At 32.9% G+C, this 18,817-nt stretch overlaps 1 protein-coding gene, 2 long non-coding RNA genes and 1 pseudogene across 3 annotated transcripts; 2 read left to right on the plus strand and 2 right to left on the minus strand.

The window, feature by feature from the left end:
- Positions 1-127: 127 nt before the first annotated feature.
- On the minus strand, positions 128-3,623 carry LOC112007078 (pentatricopeptide repeat-containing protein At4g18840-like; annotated as a pseudogene).
- A 648-nt stretch (positions 3,624-4,271) lies between these two features.
- On the plus strand, positions 4,272-5,061 carry LOC136068002 (uncharacterized). The gene is made up of 2 exons (XR_010629399.1): positions 4,272-4,338; positions 4,424-5,061. It is a non-coding gene; the product is annotated as an uncharacterized LOC136068002 (long non-coding RNA).
- Positions 5,062-6,512: 1,451 nt separating this feature from the next.
- On the plus strand, positions 6,513-7,303 carry LOC136068003 (uncharacterized). The gene is made up of 2 exons (XR_010629400.1): positions 6,513-6,577; positions 6,663-7,303. It is a non-coding gene; the product is annotated as an uncharacterized LOC136068003 (long non-coding RNA).
- Positions 7,304-8,824: 1,521 nt separating this feature from the next.
- Positions 8,825-14,078, minus strand: LOC112038089 (high mobility group B protein 10). The gene is made up of 7 exons (XM_065774615.1): positions 13,786-14,078; positions 12,065-12,140; positions 11,269-11,431; positions 10,816-10,929; positions 9,921-10,063; positions 9,313-9,543; positions 8,825-9,100 (listed from the first exon to the last, which is right to left on the minus strand). The coding sequence occupies exons 1-7, from the start codon at positions 14,028-14,030 to the stop codon at positions 8,825-8,827; spliced, it is 1,248 nt and encodes a 415-aa protein (XP_065630687.1). The 5' UTR covers positions 14,031-14,078.
- Positions 14,079-18,817: the final 4,739 nt, after the last annotated feature.

The following is an 18,817-nucleotide window of genomic DNA, read 5'->3' on the forward strand; positions in this document are numbered from 1 at the left end:
CAAGCAGATTGCTTATTTTGTGTATGTGATATGTGAACCATCACCTGTGCCATCCAACTCTATCATGCTATTCTCAAGAGTAGTCTTTATCCCTCTCTCCTTCAACAATTTTTTAATTTTCACAACATCATTCCATCTCCCAATCTTTGTTCATAGAATCCAAAATTGCTAGACCTTCATCAACCATTCTTGAAATAGAACAGGCATTTAAAACACCCACAAAAGTTATTCCATCAAGCTTCAAATTTTCCCTTTGCATCTTGGAAAATAACTCAATTGCATCCTCAAAAACCTTCCATGCCATATCTAGACGCCCACATTTGGTGGACAGATCCACCAAAGCAGTCCTTAGAACTGTATGCAAGTGCATGAAATTCCTTTCAACATAAGCATGAATCCACCTTCCTTAATTAAGTGCCCCCACATGGGCACAAGCAGTTAGCACACTTGATAAGACATATTTTCTTGGCCTAATTTTTTCTCTTTGCTTTTTATTATAAATTTCCAAGGCCTCCATGAAATACCCTCCTTTTATATAACCATTTATAATAGTAGTCCAAGATATTTCATCCCTTTTTTCCTTTTTATTGAACAATTTCCTATCCACTTCAATCATATCACGTTTAGCTAAACCATTGATCATTGCATTCCAAGAGCCAATATTCTTATCTGGCATATGCTCAAATAATGCTTTAGCAGCTTTCACATCTCCACATTTCAAGTATTCTAACAAATAACATCTGAGTCTCCACCTGTTGGTTAAATTTGGTTTTGTATCTCATACAAAACACACAGTGGAAGTAACAAATATGGATCTATTTCATTCATAATTGATAACATGCACTATGTAAATTTCATAATTTAAGAACAAGATAACATACCTTGGTGCGGTGAAATTCAAAACAAAAGATTAGAAGTACTTGGGAACACTTTTAATCTTCACTCCAATTCCACTTTACGCCCAAGAAGTGTGGTCTATCAATTAGTTTCCAAGGGAGAATAATTGAGTGGCTTCACTCACACATACACACCATTTCACAATGATGTCTCTCTTTTTCTTTCCACTTATGAAAAAAAATTATATATGTTTCTCCCTTTATAACTAACCGATTATCCAATTGGGCTGGCCTATTTGGTCTTTCCAATTGGGTTTTAGTGTGTGGCTTGGAGTAGGATCAAAATTGACCAATAAGACACTAGCTCCAATGCGCCTTGGGCTTTTCTGTCAACTCTTGACAAGTCCAAAGTTACCATTAATTATACTTAATACCACTATATAAATATAATTACACTCTAGGCCTTATTAATAAATTATATCTCAAAACTTTATTATATATGCAACCCCTTCATAAAATATTCATAGTAATTCAAAGTCATGAATATAGACTGCCATTTTGAAGATTACTACATCTTAATCCTTAAGTACCCGATTTAATCCTTTTAAGTTATTCATTATGTATTTATGAAAAATTCCATAGATATATACTTTAGTAATTTCTTACCAAAGTAGTTAGACCTAACTCTCTGAATAACTAAACTCATTAAATTTATTTCAAGGGAATAGTTTATATCTCTGTTAAGAGACTATGAATTCCATCTTGAGAATATATGTTCCATTAACACTAAATGTGGCTGCCCAATATACTGAGATTTTGACTATTACTTTAGATCTCATTTCTGATATATCAAAGCAACCTACACTTCATAATCAGGTCCATTATTCTCTCAGGATTAAGAGTTCATGCAAATATAAGTCGCGATATTTATTATTCAATTGACAGTCATTAGGAGAATAATAAATCTCACAGCGGTCCAGTTCAATATGTCTTAACTCTTAAAACATATTAATATATCAACTAGAAGTCTTCACTTCTATAACCAAGACAAATCATCTTAGTCGATATGTTATAGTCTTCGCAGATGAAATGCTCAATTTCATCACCGACTACGAACTAAAATTCTGAGTTTATAAAGAACTTGTGACTTATATATTCTGTGACTAAATCACATAAATCACATACTATGCATCTCATGGATTAAATGATAATGTCCGAATATTCATGTTACCATTATTTTAGATAATAATAAAACAACTTTGTTAATTACAATATTAAGTCATAATCATGTCATACATAATATCATACATAACATCATACAATAGGATTCTAGGGCACTAATCCCAACACCACCCTAATCAAGCATTCATCTCACATCCCTAATACATCCAAAAGATGCGTACATTTGAATTCCAGCACTTTTTATGTATCCATCTTCACTAAGGCCGTGGTTCAACAAATTTGAATAAAATTTCAAGCATTCTTGAATGGCACGTGCAATGGTGGAAGCCTTGAACAGAGTAGGATATGTAAACTTATTAGGCCTAGAATTTGCCAATACTATTCTATGATAAAATGAAATAGCCTCAATTAGTTCATTGTTCTCTAGACATCCTTTGAAATAGGATTCTAGGGCACTAATCCCAACACCACCCTAATCAAGCATTCATCTCACATCCCTAATACATCCAAAAGATGCGTACATTTGAATTCCAGCACTTTTTATGTATCCATCTTCACTAAGGCCGTGGTTCAACAAATTTGAATAAAATTTCAAGCATTCTTGAATGGCACGTGCAATGGTGGAAGCCTTGAACAGAGTAGGATATGTAAACTTATTAGGCCTAGAATTTGCCAATACTATTCTATGATAAAATGAAATAGCCTCAATTAGTTCATTGTTCTCTAGACATCCTTTGATCAGAATATTCCATACAAAACATTGGGATTCAGGACATAATCAAAGACCTTCAAAGCAAACCCAAGTTGTTGAAATGAGGATTTGCAGGGCATTTTATTAAGGTGTCAGCTATATGATGGACTTGAATGTGGCCACTCCTTAGTATAATGCAATGATCTAGCTTTAGATGGTGTAAAGAAGTGCAGCACTCTGTGTCTAACAAGTCTAGGATTGTTTTCTGGGAGAGTTTGGAGGTGGGTGAGCTTTTGTGGTTGTCATTGTTGTGTCATCTTTCCTGTATTGGCTAACACACAAGATATGGATGTCAGGCCACATCCATTTGTATTGTTGGCGAGCATTTGGTCCACATATGATAGGCTGCTTCCATGACCATGTGGCATGTGTTAAAGGATTTTTGATTCCATCTTTCTACATAATTCCAAATTTTATAACTTAGGACATGAAACATACATGAGATAAACATTAATGGGTTTTACTATTTTCACATAATGTTTGAGATAGTTTTCTGTCAGAGTTTATGTTTAGACACCTCAATGGAGAGAAATGTTTAAGAAAATACTGTTTAATCACCTTGCACATTAAAATTGAAGAAAAAATGAACTGAGCCAACATCCCTCGATACTTTGTGACAACTTGGCTGGACAGAAATGATGTATAATGAACATCAAAGACTTTCCTTGAAGTCGGAGTCCATCAGAAGTCAAACATGCAAGAAGTTTAGAAAGTAGAAAAGAACTAGTAGAAATCATTTGAGCCAACATACGGAATCATGTGAAATTTGGTGACTTAAAGGAAATCGTCATGAGGATCAAAACTCATTGCCTTAGGGTCATGACCTACGCTGCTTGTTGGTCAAATTCTTTCATTTTGGCCTTTAGTTAGTCACTTTTACTACATTTATTTTTTATTTTTAATATAAATTTCAATTTAAAATTCAAAATAAGGTCCCTTCTGTTTTGGGACATTTCTTAGAGCTTGTAGAATTTGAATTTGAATTTGAATTTGTAATTTTTTCAATTTTGGATTTTTAGGTGATAACTATTCCTCTTACGTGAAGGAGCAAGTTGTTTACAATTTGAAAAAAGCAAGATAAATTCTAGGATGATTAATTAGATTCTTGACATTATAATTCTATCCTTCAGTCACTATTGGACCATGAATAGCACAGGTACACACATAGTGATGATAAACTGTATGCTACATATACCACTTACTTGTGGAACCCTATAAATGCAACATAATTAGACTACAACAGTAATACACCATGTAATTATCACCATCACTGAAAATCTCCACTGATTAGTTACACATTTTCATAGTTAGCACTATGGCTGACAACTTTCGAACGCGCGTGCACAGGTCTTCCCAATAAGGGCATGAAATTGTGTTTGCTCCACTAAATTTTCAACTCTTACTGACTGCATTCAAAATTTTACTTTCCTATTAATCATGATTAAGCAAAGAAATTTCTTCTATAAATTCTTGTCCTTGAGTTCAATATTCATCATCTGCATCTAATAGAAATAGAGAAAGAAGATAAGGCGCTCCAAGATGTTCAACATTATTTGGTTCATTTGATTTGTAATTGCATTGTTAAATTATATGTTAATCTTGGTTTGGTTGCTTAAACTGCTCATAAAATTCACTTATTGTTTTTTAAGTGCAGGTTAATCATGAAGAAAGTACTTGTGGTTCTGGGTGCTTGTGGATTACTCTTGCTTTGTATCCAAGGTGATGCCAAAAGGTTTCTCTTAGAAGAGGTGACCAATGGTGCAACTGATGTAAAGCCAAATGATCAACCAGAGAAGTCAAGCACAAAGGGAAATCCAAAATTAGGTTCAGTGCCAACAGTTGATGCCAATAATAAGAACAAGGAAAGCAACACTTCTGACGAAGATAATGACAGTGAGGGTGATAAGAATGAGAGTTATAAAAGTTATGGAAATCCTTCAGGATCATCGACCAAGAGACACCATCTTTATATAACCGAATGCCCACCTACAAAACCAGATTGTGAGAAGGTGTGAATTAATATGTATACTATGGTATAAAATAGAGCTAGTGTGGCAAAACATGTCACAATAGGTTTATATCACATCTTTGATGTTTTCTTCTGTGCTATTTAGCATATAAGTAAAGCATCCCATATGTGATTTGTAACTTCTATCAATAGTTTATCATGGTTGTATAGCCTCCTGTCCCAGTACCTATGTGTATATCACTGTAATGAAGTAAAATCATCACTTGTATGGTTTGGTGTGATATAGTATGTAGGGATGATGAATAAAGGTCATATTTCGATCATTCTGTTTGGAGGGTAACATAACTTGAAAGGCCATATATACAGATTTTGTCATCAGTAGCTGGAAGTGCTCAGAGAGACTCAAGGTGCATCAAAACTTTCTTTTCTGATTAAAGATACGTCATTCTCTATTACAAATTATAGTGGGTGGAAATCAATAGAAAATCTCTGAATTTTAAGTAGCAAAATTTCCCCAGCTAATCAAGTTTTGAATTCTTTTAGTCTTAGTTAAGATGGAAGCCTACAGAAAAGGACTGCTTGAATATGATAGATCTTCTGATATCACTACCATGGAATGTGTAGAATACTCTCTGAAATGAAAATGAATAAGACTAGGTACAAAGAATAATTTACTGCTAAGTTTATATGCAACCTTGACTCTTTTTTAAACTTGTTTAGATATTCCTAACGAAAAAAGTCCAGAAGGCTAATAATTTCTGTCTCAATATAACTTTCCAATTTCTGTTCTTGAATTCATGGGATTCCAAGAGTTGATTCCATGCCTAAACAAGTAAAATTGTCCAGGTTGCCTAAACAAAAACATAATTCCAATGTAAATATTCAATAGCTAAATCCAAAATCTGAATATACAAGCCACGCACACAACAATAACCTCCCCCCCAGAGTCCATCAGAAGTCAAACATGCAAGAAGTTTAGAAAGTAGAAAAGAACTAGTAGAAATCATTTGAGCCAACATACGGAATCATGTGAAATTTGGTGACTTAAAGGAAATCGTCATGAGGATCAAAACTCATTGCCTTAGGGTCATGACCTACGCTGCTTGTTGGTCAAATTCTTTCATTTTGGCCTTTAGTTAGTCACTTTTACTACATTTATTTTTTATTTTTAATATAAATTTCAATTTAAAATTCAAAATAAGGTCCCTTCTGTTTTGGGACATTTCTTAGAGCTTGTAGAATTTGAATTTGAATTTGAATTTGTAATTTTTTCAATTTTGGATTTTTAGGTGATAACTATTCCTCTTACGTGAAGGAGCAAGTTGTTTACAATTTGAAAAAAGCAAGATAAATTCTAGGATGATTAATTAGATTCTTGACATTATAATTCTATCCTTCAGTCACTATTGGACCATGAATAGCACAGGTACACACATAGTGATGATAAACTGTATGCTTCATATACCACTTACTTGTGGAACCCTATAAATGCAACATAATTAGACTACAACAGTAATACACCATGTAATTATCACCATCACTGAAAATCTCCACTGATTAGTTACACATTTTCATAGTTAGCACTTTGGCTGACAACTTTCGAACGCGCGTGCACAGGTCTTCCCAATAAGGGCATGAAATTGTGTTTGCTCCACTAAATTTTCAACTCTTACTGCCTGCATTCAAAATTTTACTTTCCTATTAATCATGATTAAGCAAAGATATTTCTTCTATAAATTCTTGTCCTTGAGTTCAATATTCATCATCTACATCTAATAGAAACAGAGAAAGAAGATAAGGTGCTCCAAGATGTTCAACATTGTTTGGTTCATTTGATTTGTAATTTCATTGTTAAATTATATTTTAATCTTGGTTTGGTTGCTTAAACTGCTCATAAAATTCACTTATTGTTTTTTAAGTGCAGGTTAATCATGAAGAAAGTACTTGTGGTTCTGGGTGCTGGTGGATTACTCTTGCTTTGTATCCAAGGTGATGCCAAAAGGTTTCTCTTAGAAGAGGTGACCAATGGTGCAACTGATGTAAAGCCAAATGATCAACCTGAGAAGTCAAGCACAAAGGGAAATCCAAAATTAGGTTCAATGCCAACAGTTGATGCCAATAATAAGAACAAGGAAAGCAACACTTCTGACGAAGATAACAACAGTGAGGATGATAAGAATGAGAGTTATAAAAGTTATGGAAATCCTTCAGGATCATCGACCGAGAGACACCATCTTTATATAACCGAATGCCCACCTACAAAACCAGATTGTGAGAAGAAGGTGTGAATTAATATGTATACTATGGTATAAAATAGAGCTAGTGTGGCAAAATATGTCACAATAGGTTTATATCACATCTTTGATGTTTTCTTCTGTGCTGTTTAGCATATAAGTAAAGCATCCCATATGTGATTTGTAACTTCTATCAATAGTTTATCATGGTTGTATAGCCTCCTGTCCCAGTACCTATGTGTATATCACTGTAATGAAGTAAAATCATCACTTGTATGGTTTGGTGTGGTATAGTGTGTAGGGATGATGAATAAAGGTAATATTTCGATCATTCTGTTTGGAGGGTAACATAACTTGAAAGGCCATATATACAGATTTTGTCATCAGTAGCTGGAAGTGCTCAGAGAGACTCAAGGTGCATCAAAACTGTCTTTTCTGATTAAAGATACGTCAATCTCTATTACAAATTATAATGGGTGGAAATCAATAGAAAATCTCTGAATTTTAAGTAGCAAAATTTCCACAGCTAATCAAGTTTTGAATTCTTTTAGTCTTAGTTAAGCTGGAAGCCTACAGAAAAGGAATGCTTGAATATGATAGATCTTCTGATAGCACTACCATGGAATGTGTAGAATACTCTCTGAAATGAAAATGAATAAGACTAGGTACAAAGAATAATTTACTGCTAAGTTTATATGCAACCTTGACTCTTTTTTAAACTTGTTTAGATATTCCTAACGAAAAAAGTCCAGAAGGCTAATAATTTCTGTCTCAATATAACTTTCCAATTTCTGTTCTTGAATTCATGGGATTCCAAGAGTTGATTCCATGCCTAAACAAGTAAAATTGTCCAGGTTGCCTAAAAAAAAACATAATTCCAATGTAAATATTCAATAGCTAAATCCAAAATCTGAATATACAAGCCACGCACACAACAATAACCCCCCCCACCCCAAAAAAAAAAAAACCCTACTTTATTCAATTTTCTTCCTGGCACTAACTTGCTACACAATTCACACTGTGTAATGACCTCCTTCTTCTCCTTATATTCATGCTTAGATTGCATATATAAGCTTGTTCGTGTGTGTATAAATTAAAAGCAGGAAGGCTCAAGTAGTTTGTCAGAATTAGAGTTTTTTTTTTTCTTAAAGAAGGGTTCTCTTGTTGACCTGTCCAGGCCATCAATGATGTATATGTCTATTCCGGGAGTCTAGTTTTCATGTTTTAGAAGTTGGTGTCTTCTCAATCATTATTAACATGCCACCAAGTATGGCAGGAACGTAAAACTATAAAGTTATTTTTTAGTTGGGTTCTTCTCTATCAACATGTGATCAAGTTGGGCAGGAATTTAAATTTCAACAAAATCTTCTTTTTTCAATCTTAAAGTATACCATCTCCATTAGAAATCATTGGTTCTGTTCTGTTCGTTGGAGGTTTGGATCAAATTTTCCATTGCTAACCTCTGCTGTTTCTGCTTCCTCACCACATTGACACCCCCAACTTTCTTAAGGAGACCTTACCAATAATCCCTGCATGAACGTCTAATACCTGCATGAACGTCTTCCATTTTTAAAATGATGATGGTGCACACAGTCCCTCACAATTCTCTCTTGTAAACTTTAGAAATTAGCTTTATGACCGAATGGCATTCCTCACACATCCTCAATTAATCACAACATGGATGGCTGTTTCCGGTGTTGTGTTAAGTAGTCCAAAAGCAATTGCAAGCTTCTCACTATGGTGTTTAGTGAAGTTTCCTTCTCTTCAATGTCAATCAAAACTTGGGATAAACATACTATTTTCACATTATGTTTGTGATAGTTTTCTGTCACACAGTTTATGTTCAGACAATTCAGTGGAGAAAGCTTAAAGCAGTCAATCTGAAGAAAGGGTCATTCATCATTGTAATGGCCAAGTTGACAGTTGATTCATCAGGCACAAGGAAATTCTCCACCTCAGTTTCCAAAGTCACATGGTAGTCACCATCCAGGCAAGTCTCATGAGTCTTTGTATTTTGCAGGTTCTGGCAATCGTTGAAGGCAGCCATTTCTTTCATTTGTTCCCTTTCTTTGAAGGCAGCCATTTCTTTCACTCTTTCCCTTTCTTTCATACTTTCCTTGATATATGGCTGCAAGAATATGGAAAAGATAGTGAAGTAGGGGACACACACAGACACAATACTAACACTTGTAAGTCAAATAAATTAACAAAACATATAACATTCAGCTGCACTTCTACAGCTGTGTAATTCACAGCATCCTCATCCTCTAAACAAACTAAAGTTCATGAAGGCCTACAGGTATATATTCTAGCTTGAGGTGTAGTCATACCTGTCGCTCACTCTCGGAGAGGTTCTCCACGCAACAAGTGCCATTTCTCGACATTTTGGCGCCCCAAACTTTCCCCATGAACAGTCCTTAGTCGAGTACATTCCTCCTTCATGAAGATGTGATATGCAGTCCTTAGCCCCCGTTGAGCACCTGGACGTTTCTTTGTGTCTTTGTTTTTGGATGGCGTCTGTGGGGACAATTTTGGCTCTGCAGTTCTAGGACCTGCTAAAATGTGCAAACATAATTAAACTATCCATATCACTTCATATAAGAATTCTACAGTGTCCAGTGAACTTGGGATAGCTACAAATTTGCTTCTCTGCACACTCTTTGAAAAAAATTAGCTCCTATGAGCCAAGTCCAACCATTAATAGCCCAAATTTTAACACAGTTTCAATTACATTACTTTCAACTAGTTGAGTTTGGTAGGAACATTTAAGAACAATAAGAAAACGTTGGGCCACATTCCATTTACCAAGTTAAAGTTTGTATTCATGGGATGATTATAGGTTTTACGTATTGACTAAGGAGGAAAAAATTTCAGGGTCAGCCAAGAACTTTATTACAATGCTTCAGTTCTTTATATATATATATATATATATATTGAGAAATAATTACAACNCTTAGTCGAGTACATTCCTCCTTCATGAAGATGTGATATGCAGTCCTTAGCCCCCGTTGAGCACCTGGACGTTTCTTTGTGTCTTTGTTTTTGGATGGCGTCTGTGGGGACAATTTTGGCTCTGCAGTTCTAGGACCTGCTAAAATGTGCAAACATAATTAAACTATCCATATCACTTCATATAAGAATTCTACAGTGTCCAGTGAACTTGGGATAGCTACAAATTTGCTTCTCTGCACACTCTTTGAAAAAAATTAGCTCCTATGAGCCAAGTCCAACCATTAATAGCCCAAATTTTAACACAGTTTCAATTACATTACTTTCAACTAGTTGAGTTTGGTAGGAACATTTAAGAACAATAAGAAAACATTGGGCCACGTTCCATTTACCAAGTTAAAGTTTGTATTCATGGGATGATTATAGGTTTTACGTATTGACTAAGGAGGAAAAAATTTCAGGGTCAGCCAAGAACTTTATTACAATGCTTTAGTTCTTTATATATATATATATATATATATTGAGAAATAATTACAATATACTACTAATTCCACAGCTTGAACTCCTTTCTCTCTAGACCCCCAAGCATTTTGTGCATGGGGAGGTGCCAATTTAGTTACAAGGCTTTTGGCCAATTCTTTATATATTAAGTATACAAAAAATTTTCCACAATCGACCAATTAAAGGGGTAAACCATAACTGAAGAATGTGAAGGGTGTTTTTTTTTTTTTCCCAGCTGATCACTTTATGAAGAATTTTCTCCAATTTCTGAGCCTTAAATGATTTGCCAGTAAAACTGTGCATGATTCATCTAAGAAATTACTTGGTAATTGAAGATTTAATGGTGTTTAAGGTCAAGCAAATTATTCTACCAAGTCGACTACAATGACAGACCTGGCAACAATGGAAAAGCATTGTCCTTGCACATCTTCTTCATCACTACATTATCTTCAATAGATGTAAAATCAAATAAATTGTCCCCACTCTTCATCTTCATTCCTGAGCAATCTGCATCATGACCCAGAAATTATCATTCTAAAGAGGTTGGCTCTAAACAACATTGTCCCAATAATTTACTTTCAGGTGGTAGAAAGAAACAACTCTGAGCAATAACCAAATTATTTATGTAATTCTTAATACCTCTTTATTTATATACAACTATACAAGAAATTAAATACAAATAAAAAAATTAAATAGAGAGACCCCCAAACCCAAGGAGGTCAAATAGAAAACATAACCGAAAATGTCAAAAATATTTTAGATTGCCCATTTACTTGGAAGTTTGTCTTTCAGAAGCAAATTCAGTTCAGCATAATTTGGCAGAACCTATTAGATCAGCTTTTGTACCTGAAGCTTTAGCTGCTTTTGCCGGTTCCCTATAGAAATAAGTTAGCTCAAACTTGTACAGAAAAAGCGCATAAAGTATTTGAAGTTGAGTATGAAACTTCATATTGTTTCCTTCCAATTTAAGAGCAAACGCAACTTCGTCCCATCTCCTATCCTTAGTAACCTGCAAACACAATCATATAATCCTAAATTCATGACAATGGTTTGTTTGTGGCTCAAGAGAGGTCAATTTAGGAATGGAATACTGTAGTTTTCATAGCACAAGAGCACATGCAATTTAAAAATAATGGTTTTCTTCCTTTCTTTTTCTTTGGTTGATTAATTTCTCATTGTCCAAACCGTGTCTTGTAAATTCATTCTTAACATAATTACATGGCCTTCAAAGGCGGAGAAAAGGGGTAGCAAGGGAAGGAATTTGTCCTCCTGAACTGAAATCATGGCTCCGCCTTTGATGGTCTTGAACAAGTTCATACTGTCTTGGATTAAGAAAAACCAAAAAATTTACACAGTAACTTTTTCTTGCATTCAAGTAAATACTCAATTTGTTAGAATTATGTTTCTACTCCTTAAAAAAAAGGTAGCAAGATCAGAGTTTCTACCTTCTGCAGGATGAAAAACACAAACATAGAAGTTAATATCTGATAAAAGCATCATTTTCAATGGATTAGAAAACCTAATGATCACTGCATTTGTACTTCAAGAAACTACTTCTGAAAAGAGTTTATGTAGATAACATAATCATAATGCTTCAAGAAATAGATAATGTGGTACAATTTGACAAATAAAAGAAACTTACCAGATGAAATCCTCCCCTAACAGTCACTTCTTTGTAAAAGAGATGCAAGTCCAACATTGTTTCTCTCGCATTCAAGCTGCCAATATTACACATCCAAAAAAGAGGAAGTAGGTATTAAACCCTCCCATTAAGAAGTATAAATTTCTACAAAATATTAGGAAAAGTTAACAGATGGCTAAGGCTTGGTTTATGAGATATTTTTAGAAATTTTTTATGAAAAAAGAAAAAAATACTTAATTTTTTACAACTTTTTATATTGTAATGAGGGTAGTGTTAAAATTTTTCTAAATTTATTTATAAACAATTGTTCTGACAACACCGTTAACATAACCCTAAAATATTTATCCAAGTGAGATTTTCCAGAGTCGGTTTGGATTCCCAAATGAATTAAAAATATTTAATCCAAACTATTTATTAATTAAGGGGGAAAAAAAGACCACTTTATTATTATTATTATTATTTATTTTTTTTGAGAATGCATGAGATCCTCAATGGCAGTGTTGAAATTAATAACATAAAAAAGGTCAAAACTGACAAAAATATATCCACGTCACTGAGTCTAAGCATGCATTAAAAGTACAAACTCTATGCTTTCTCTCTCATCCTCAAACAATGAAAAGTAAAAAAAAATAAAAAAATGGCCACTCAACTTTTCTTCTTCCATTTCTCAGAAAAAAAAAAAACTTTTCTTCTTTCAGTTTTTCTCACCAACCAAACATAGTAAAAACAAAATATTCCCAAAAAAGGAAAAAGAAAGAACACTCATAAACTTTTCTCTTTACAACATTTTCTCATCCACCAAATAGAAAAAAGAACTCATTTTGTAAACAAATGTGGCAAAAGTTCAAAACAAAGAGAAAAAAGTCAACAGAAAAAGATAGCTACCTTTCTTCCATTTTCCCATTGTTTCTTAGCAACCAAACACTATTCAAACCAAAAAAAAAAATATTTTTTTATTACTGAATCCCCTAAGATATTCGTTAAAAAAAAAAAAAAAAAAAAAGGGCCACTCAACTTTTCTTCTTCCATTTCTCAGAAAAAAAAAAAACTTTTCTTCTTTCAGTTTTTCTCACCAACCAAACATATTAAAAACAAAATATTCCCAAAAAAGGAAAAAGAAAGAACACTCATAAACTTTTCTCTTCACAACATTTTCTCATCCACCAAATAGAAAAAAGAACTCACTTTGAAAACAAATGTGGCAAAAGTTCAAAACAAAGAGAAAAAAGTCAACAGAAAAAGATAGCTACCTTTCTTCCATTTTCCCATTGTTTCTTAGCAACCAAACACTATTCAAACCAAAAAAAAAAAAAAAGATTTTTTTATTACTGAATCCCCTAAGATATTCGTTAGTAAACTATTTTATTTATTTTATTTTAGAAAGTTACTACTAAAAAAAAATGCATTTTTTAACCTTTTATTTATTTATTTATTTATTTTTCATAAAAATTATGTCAAAAACTCTCTTATTATGTAGGCCAAACAAAATAAATAAATAAATAAATAAAAACCCTCCACTCTCCACTTTCTTTTCACAAAATTTTCTCATCCACCAAAATAGAAGACAAACTCATTTGCAAAAAAAAATTATAAAAATAAAAATTATAAAAATTAAGGCAGAATCTCAAAACAAAGAGAACTAAGAAGTCAACACAGCAGAGAACCAGGAGGGTCTTGAACATTGTTAATATTAATACAAGCTAGCAAGAAATTAAACTCACACTAGGTTCAGCCCCCAAGACTCATACAGCTCACTGAGTCTGTTGTAGAAACTCTCTTCAGAGTCAACCAGCAGCAGCTGCATGGGGCACTGTTTCTGTTTTCCTTTGCCATGATTAACACTATCATCAGACCATTGTGAGCCGTTGATCTTGCCCTTTGCTGAGACCCTCTTCTTGTTTTCACTTTGCATGTTGGTCAGCCTTTCAATATCAACAATTCTATGCAGCTTCTTCTTCTTCACCATTCCTTAAGTGAAATTCTTATGACTTTCAGTGCATATATAGTAATAGTATTATATATAGGGAAATACACAGAGAGTCAGAGACAGAGAGAGACAATGTGTGTGTGTACGTGTGGTTTTCATGTACAATATGACATGGGGTTCTGGTCCCACGTGGATGAGATCTGGACCGTTGATAGTGTTACATCTAAAAGCTGCTTTCACCTTCTTGATGCATCTGATAGTTAGAGTCTTAGAGACGTGTTGGTTTTGTCCATTGAGATGAACATAATTTTATTATTATTATTTAGGATTAGAAAATAAATTAACACTCTTGCAAATTACTAGTACTAAATTAGATACCTAGTGAAAATTTGAATGGCATAAATTAATGAGATACACAATATACATCTCAATTAATATTGGACTTGTCTATCTAAGCACATAAATTTAAAAATAGCCTATAATTTATTTTAGTCATAACTTTGCTTTTTCAAATATTGAGTCTTCTAAGTTTTAAATTTATTCAATTAAGATCTTTTGTCCAATTTTGTTAAACAAAATGTTGCTAAGTATATAATTAACCAATGAAAAAAAATTCCCACACAAAAAATTTATATTAATTTTTTAGATTTTTTTCATGTGAAAATAATATTTTTTTAATGATAATTTCTTAACAACATTGATAAAATGCTTAAATTGAATAAATTTGAAATTTAAATAACCCAATTAAACAAAAGTAAAGTTAGATGGCTAAAATGAATATAGCGAAACTTAAGTGTGCAACACTTAGCCTAAAAAAAATTTGTCCATGGTTTGCATTTTAGAAACTTAGTGTGCAACGCTTAACCTAAAAAAATTTGTGCATGGTTTGCATTTTGTAATTTTAGATGAGGCTAAATTTACTCACATAAAACTATTATAAATAAACAATTTTAATGAAGAGATGCTATTATTGTAAAATACATGTGATATTTTTAGTACTCCATGCTCTCAGCTTATGTTCATTAGCATACTTGATAGGGTTGAATTTACAACTATGACTCATATGGATCCCTTGCTCCCACAGGCCCGGAACCAGCAAGTAGAGTGTCACTGGTCACGCTTAGATGGAAGACGTCAACTCAGGTCATCCCCTTATACCCTTTTTTTTTTCTCAGCGAGAAAAGAAAAGTCTTATTTAAGTGAGTACTAAATAAGTTTCATCCTACAAAAAGAATAGTGGTATGGTACTTAAGTGCAATCCCAAAAAAAAGAAAAGTGCTATGAATGTTCAATAAGTGTATAAAACACTATGAACGTTTAGACTCCTGATTACAAAATTATCAATTCATGCTTAATGTCAAACAATATATGTACGGAAAATAAACATAAACTAATAACAGAATTGATAAACAATTTAAACCAATTAAAATCACATCCACAGCAAAAATTAAATGGCAAAGATTTAGGGAAGAGAGATGCAAACATAAGTACAACACAACGATGTGTTATTGAAAAGGAAACTGAAACTCTCAGCGTAAAACTTCTCCGTCGCCCTCCAAGTGGTCAATAATCCACTAGAAAATGTAGTTGGGATACATGAACAGTAATAGACCTTCCAACCCTAATCTACCCAGTGTACTTAAACCCTTAAAGCTTCTTGTTCCAACGAGGTTACGCCGAACCTTTGTTTTTTCTAGTTTATCGGATTCCGCTATAGCTCATAGCATCAAATAATAACCATTGGTCCCTTTCTAACTGCTTCCTAAAGCACCAAAAAGCCTTCTCACAAATGTGGATATGGTGAGAAAATGATTTGCCCAAGAACCTCTCAAGGATGTAACAATGGAGAGGGTTTTTTTAGGGTTTCTCTTTTAAAATTCTTTCTGGAAGCTCTCTACACTTCTTGAGTATAAGGGGTATTTATACTAGGGTGAGAAAAGAATGCGAAGAGTCAGTTTTTCCAAAACAGAGCTGGTTGGTAACTTGGCCTCGCGACTTGACTGAGTTGCGAGTTCAAGCCGCGAGTTAACTGAATGGTCAGTTTAGACTTTTTGTCATGTAGTACTACAGCTGGCATGACAATTCAGTTTCTCTGCATGCTTCACTCATGTGCATCTTTTGGCAGCTTGCCAGTCGCGAGCCACCTGTGAGATCCAATCGCGAGTCCCTGCTTTACTGTACAGTCTTGAACATTTCTTCATACTCTCTCACACACTACCCTTACATGATTCCCACATAAATACTGGGTTTCTAAATGCTGAATTATAAGCAAATTTGGCACGGAATAAAACCAACAAGATGGTTGATTAAATTCAACCTTACATGCTATATTTAAGTTTACAAAGACTCTAGAACTAGATAGATTCTTGGCTTTGTTTAATATACAACATTAATATATTATTATGGGTCATATTAACGGATGTCAGCCTTGTGGATAATAAGGATTTTTTTTTTGAGAGATAATTACTTGTGGACAATAAGGTAACCAGGGATATACTTTCCTTTGTTTAATCCCGACCATCTACTCAAGTTAGTGAATTACACTCATATGGTGGAATAAATTCCCTTTATTAGGATTTTCTTTTTATATAAAATAAATGGATAGTTACAATAATTAAATTTAGAAATTATATAAAAAAGTCTAAAACTCTAGCAATTAAAATCGAAAATTTATTGGGTATAATTCTTATTTTAGATTATAATTTATAACACAAAAATATGGGATTCTAATTTTTTTTTTTTTTTTTAAGTAAGTGCATCTTTTTTTGGTTGTAAAGTCTAAAAAAAAAAATAGATTTTTCTATTCCACCGTTTGTAATATGCTATGTTCAACTTGACTCATGTTAGGATAAATAGACAGGTCTACATTTTGCTAAATAAAGTAAAATGGATTTATGATAGAATTTATAAAATTTAATATGAATTTGTTGTACACAATATTTAGAAGATTTAAATTTGGAACTATTTCCTAAACTCAACAAATTGCCACAAGTCATGTGTTCATTTAATGAAAGAAAAGTGTTACGCTCACAACATTTTCACTACAAATCATAAGTAGTTAGTTGTTATTGATTCAAATTTGAACCTACCATTGAAATTATTATTTTTTCCCAATAATAATAACCAGTAACAATGTGCCATATAGAATTTGTTGTGAAAATGTTGTGAAATAACATTTCTCTTAATGAAAAGCTTTTTAATTTCTACTTTTTGTATCAACTTTAAAAAAAAAAAATTTATATTTTTGTCTTACACACACACACACACACACATATTAATATGTACAACTAAGAGAAAGTTTAATTAGAATTTGAAATTAGAATTCAATTTTGTAACATGTGTCTAATTTATGCGGAGATCATACCATAAATTGTAATGACCTAAGGAAAAGTGTTAGCCACATCTGCGCTATACTTCAAAAGGACTAGTTACAATCGAGGCTCCTTGCAGTTGTTAATAAAGCCCAGATCTACCCAGTAAATACTCGATGTGGGACTCATCACACACTCACACACATCACACAATCAATCAAATTGGGACATCACAATCTCCCCCACTTAAATCCCTAACGTTCTCGTTAGGGCCCACTTTGTGGGATAGTGTCTCTGAGCCCACACGGGATTACCGGGTCGGCTCTAATACTATATGTAATGACTTCACCTCAACTGTATAGATATTGTTCGCTTTGGGACCCATACCTCTCACGGTTTTGTTCTTCCCCAAATTGCGCTGGGGAAAAGGCCTCTACACATTGAAGGAAGGTCATTCCTTATAAACACATTCTCATATGCTTCCCTAGGCATGTGGGATTCCATAGAATGCAAGACCCCCCTTTGGGTCTCTACATAAATATCCACTTAAGTTTGTGTCATATATCCACTTAAGGTTTTTTTTTTTTTTTTTTTTTTTGGTGCAAAGTAAATTAATGAGTGAAAAATACTAAAAATCTATTATTAATGAACTATAAAATTTATAATTAAAAAAAAAACCAATCACATATGCTCAATAAAAATCACCACACGTTCTATCTTATTAAAAATTAGTAAAAAAAAATGATCATAAGTAGTATTAAATTTAGATAAGAATTTTAATATGTGACTAATTATGTTTACTGTTTCAAAAAATAATTTGGCTAATTATTTATATTTTTATGAAAAAAGTTGTATTTAATTTTGAATGTATCTATATGCATGCATATGTTACGTGCTATTTTTTTTATTTAATAATTTGACTAATTATTTATATTTTTATAATAAAATTTGTATTTAAATTTAAATGCATCTATGCGTTTGCATTGGTTACTGTTTATTTATTTATTTATTTTGTGAAATGGAATGAGTTACATGTTAGTTTAGTATAAAAGCTACCAAAAATATATCTTTTATCTCATATTTGGTATATAAGCTACAAGAAACTACAGATTATTAAATAAACAGTAAATCTAAACGCAATCGCATTGAGCTCCCTAAAATAGAATAGGACACCGGTAGGTCCAGTACAGAGAATCTCTCTCTATTTATGATCAAGTGGGTTTTTGATATTGGCTTTTGTTAGAATCGGATGATTTGGGAGAGAACAAGATGACAAAATGTTTGAATAAATAATTTTTTTTTTTTTTTAAATTAGAGTTTAGAATAACGATTCAAATGGGGATATCCTGACAAGTGATTAGCTAAAATAGAAAACAAAAAATAAATTTTTGTCCTAAAATAGATGGGGGAATCTTAGGTAAGCTAACTTTTTTTTTTTTTTGATAATTAAGTAAGCTAACTTAAATGCTCTATATTTATCAAAATCTTGTTACCCATCCTATTTCTTTCCGATTA

The sequence above is a fragment of the Quercus suber genome, unplaced genomic scaffold, assembly GCF_002906115.3.
Source record: "Quercus suber isolate HL8 unplaced genomic scaffold, Cork oak 2.0 scaffold_95, whole genome shotgun sequence".
In the NCBI taxonomy this organism is placed as follows: domain Eukaryota; kingdom Viridiplantae; phylum Streptophyta; class Magnoliopsida; order Fagales; family Fagaceae; genus Quercus; species Quercus suber.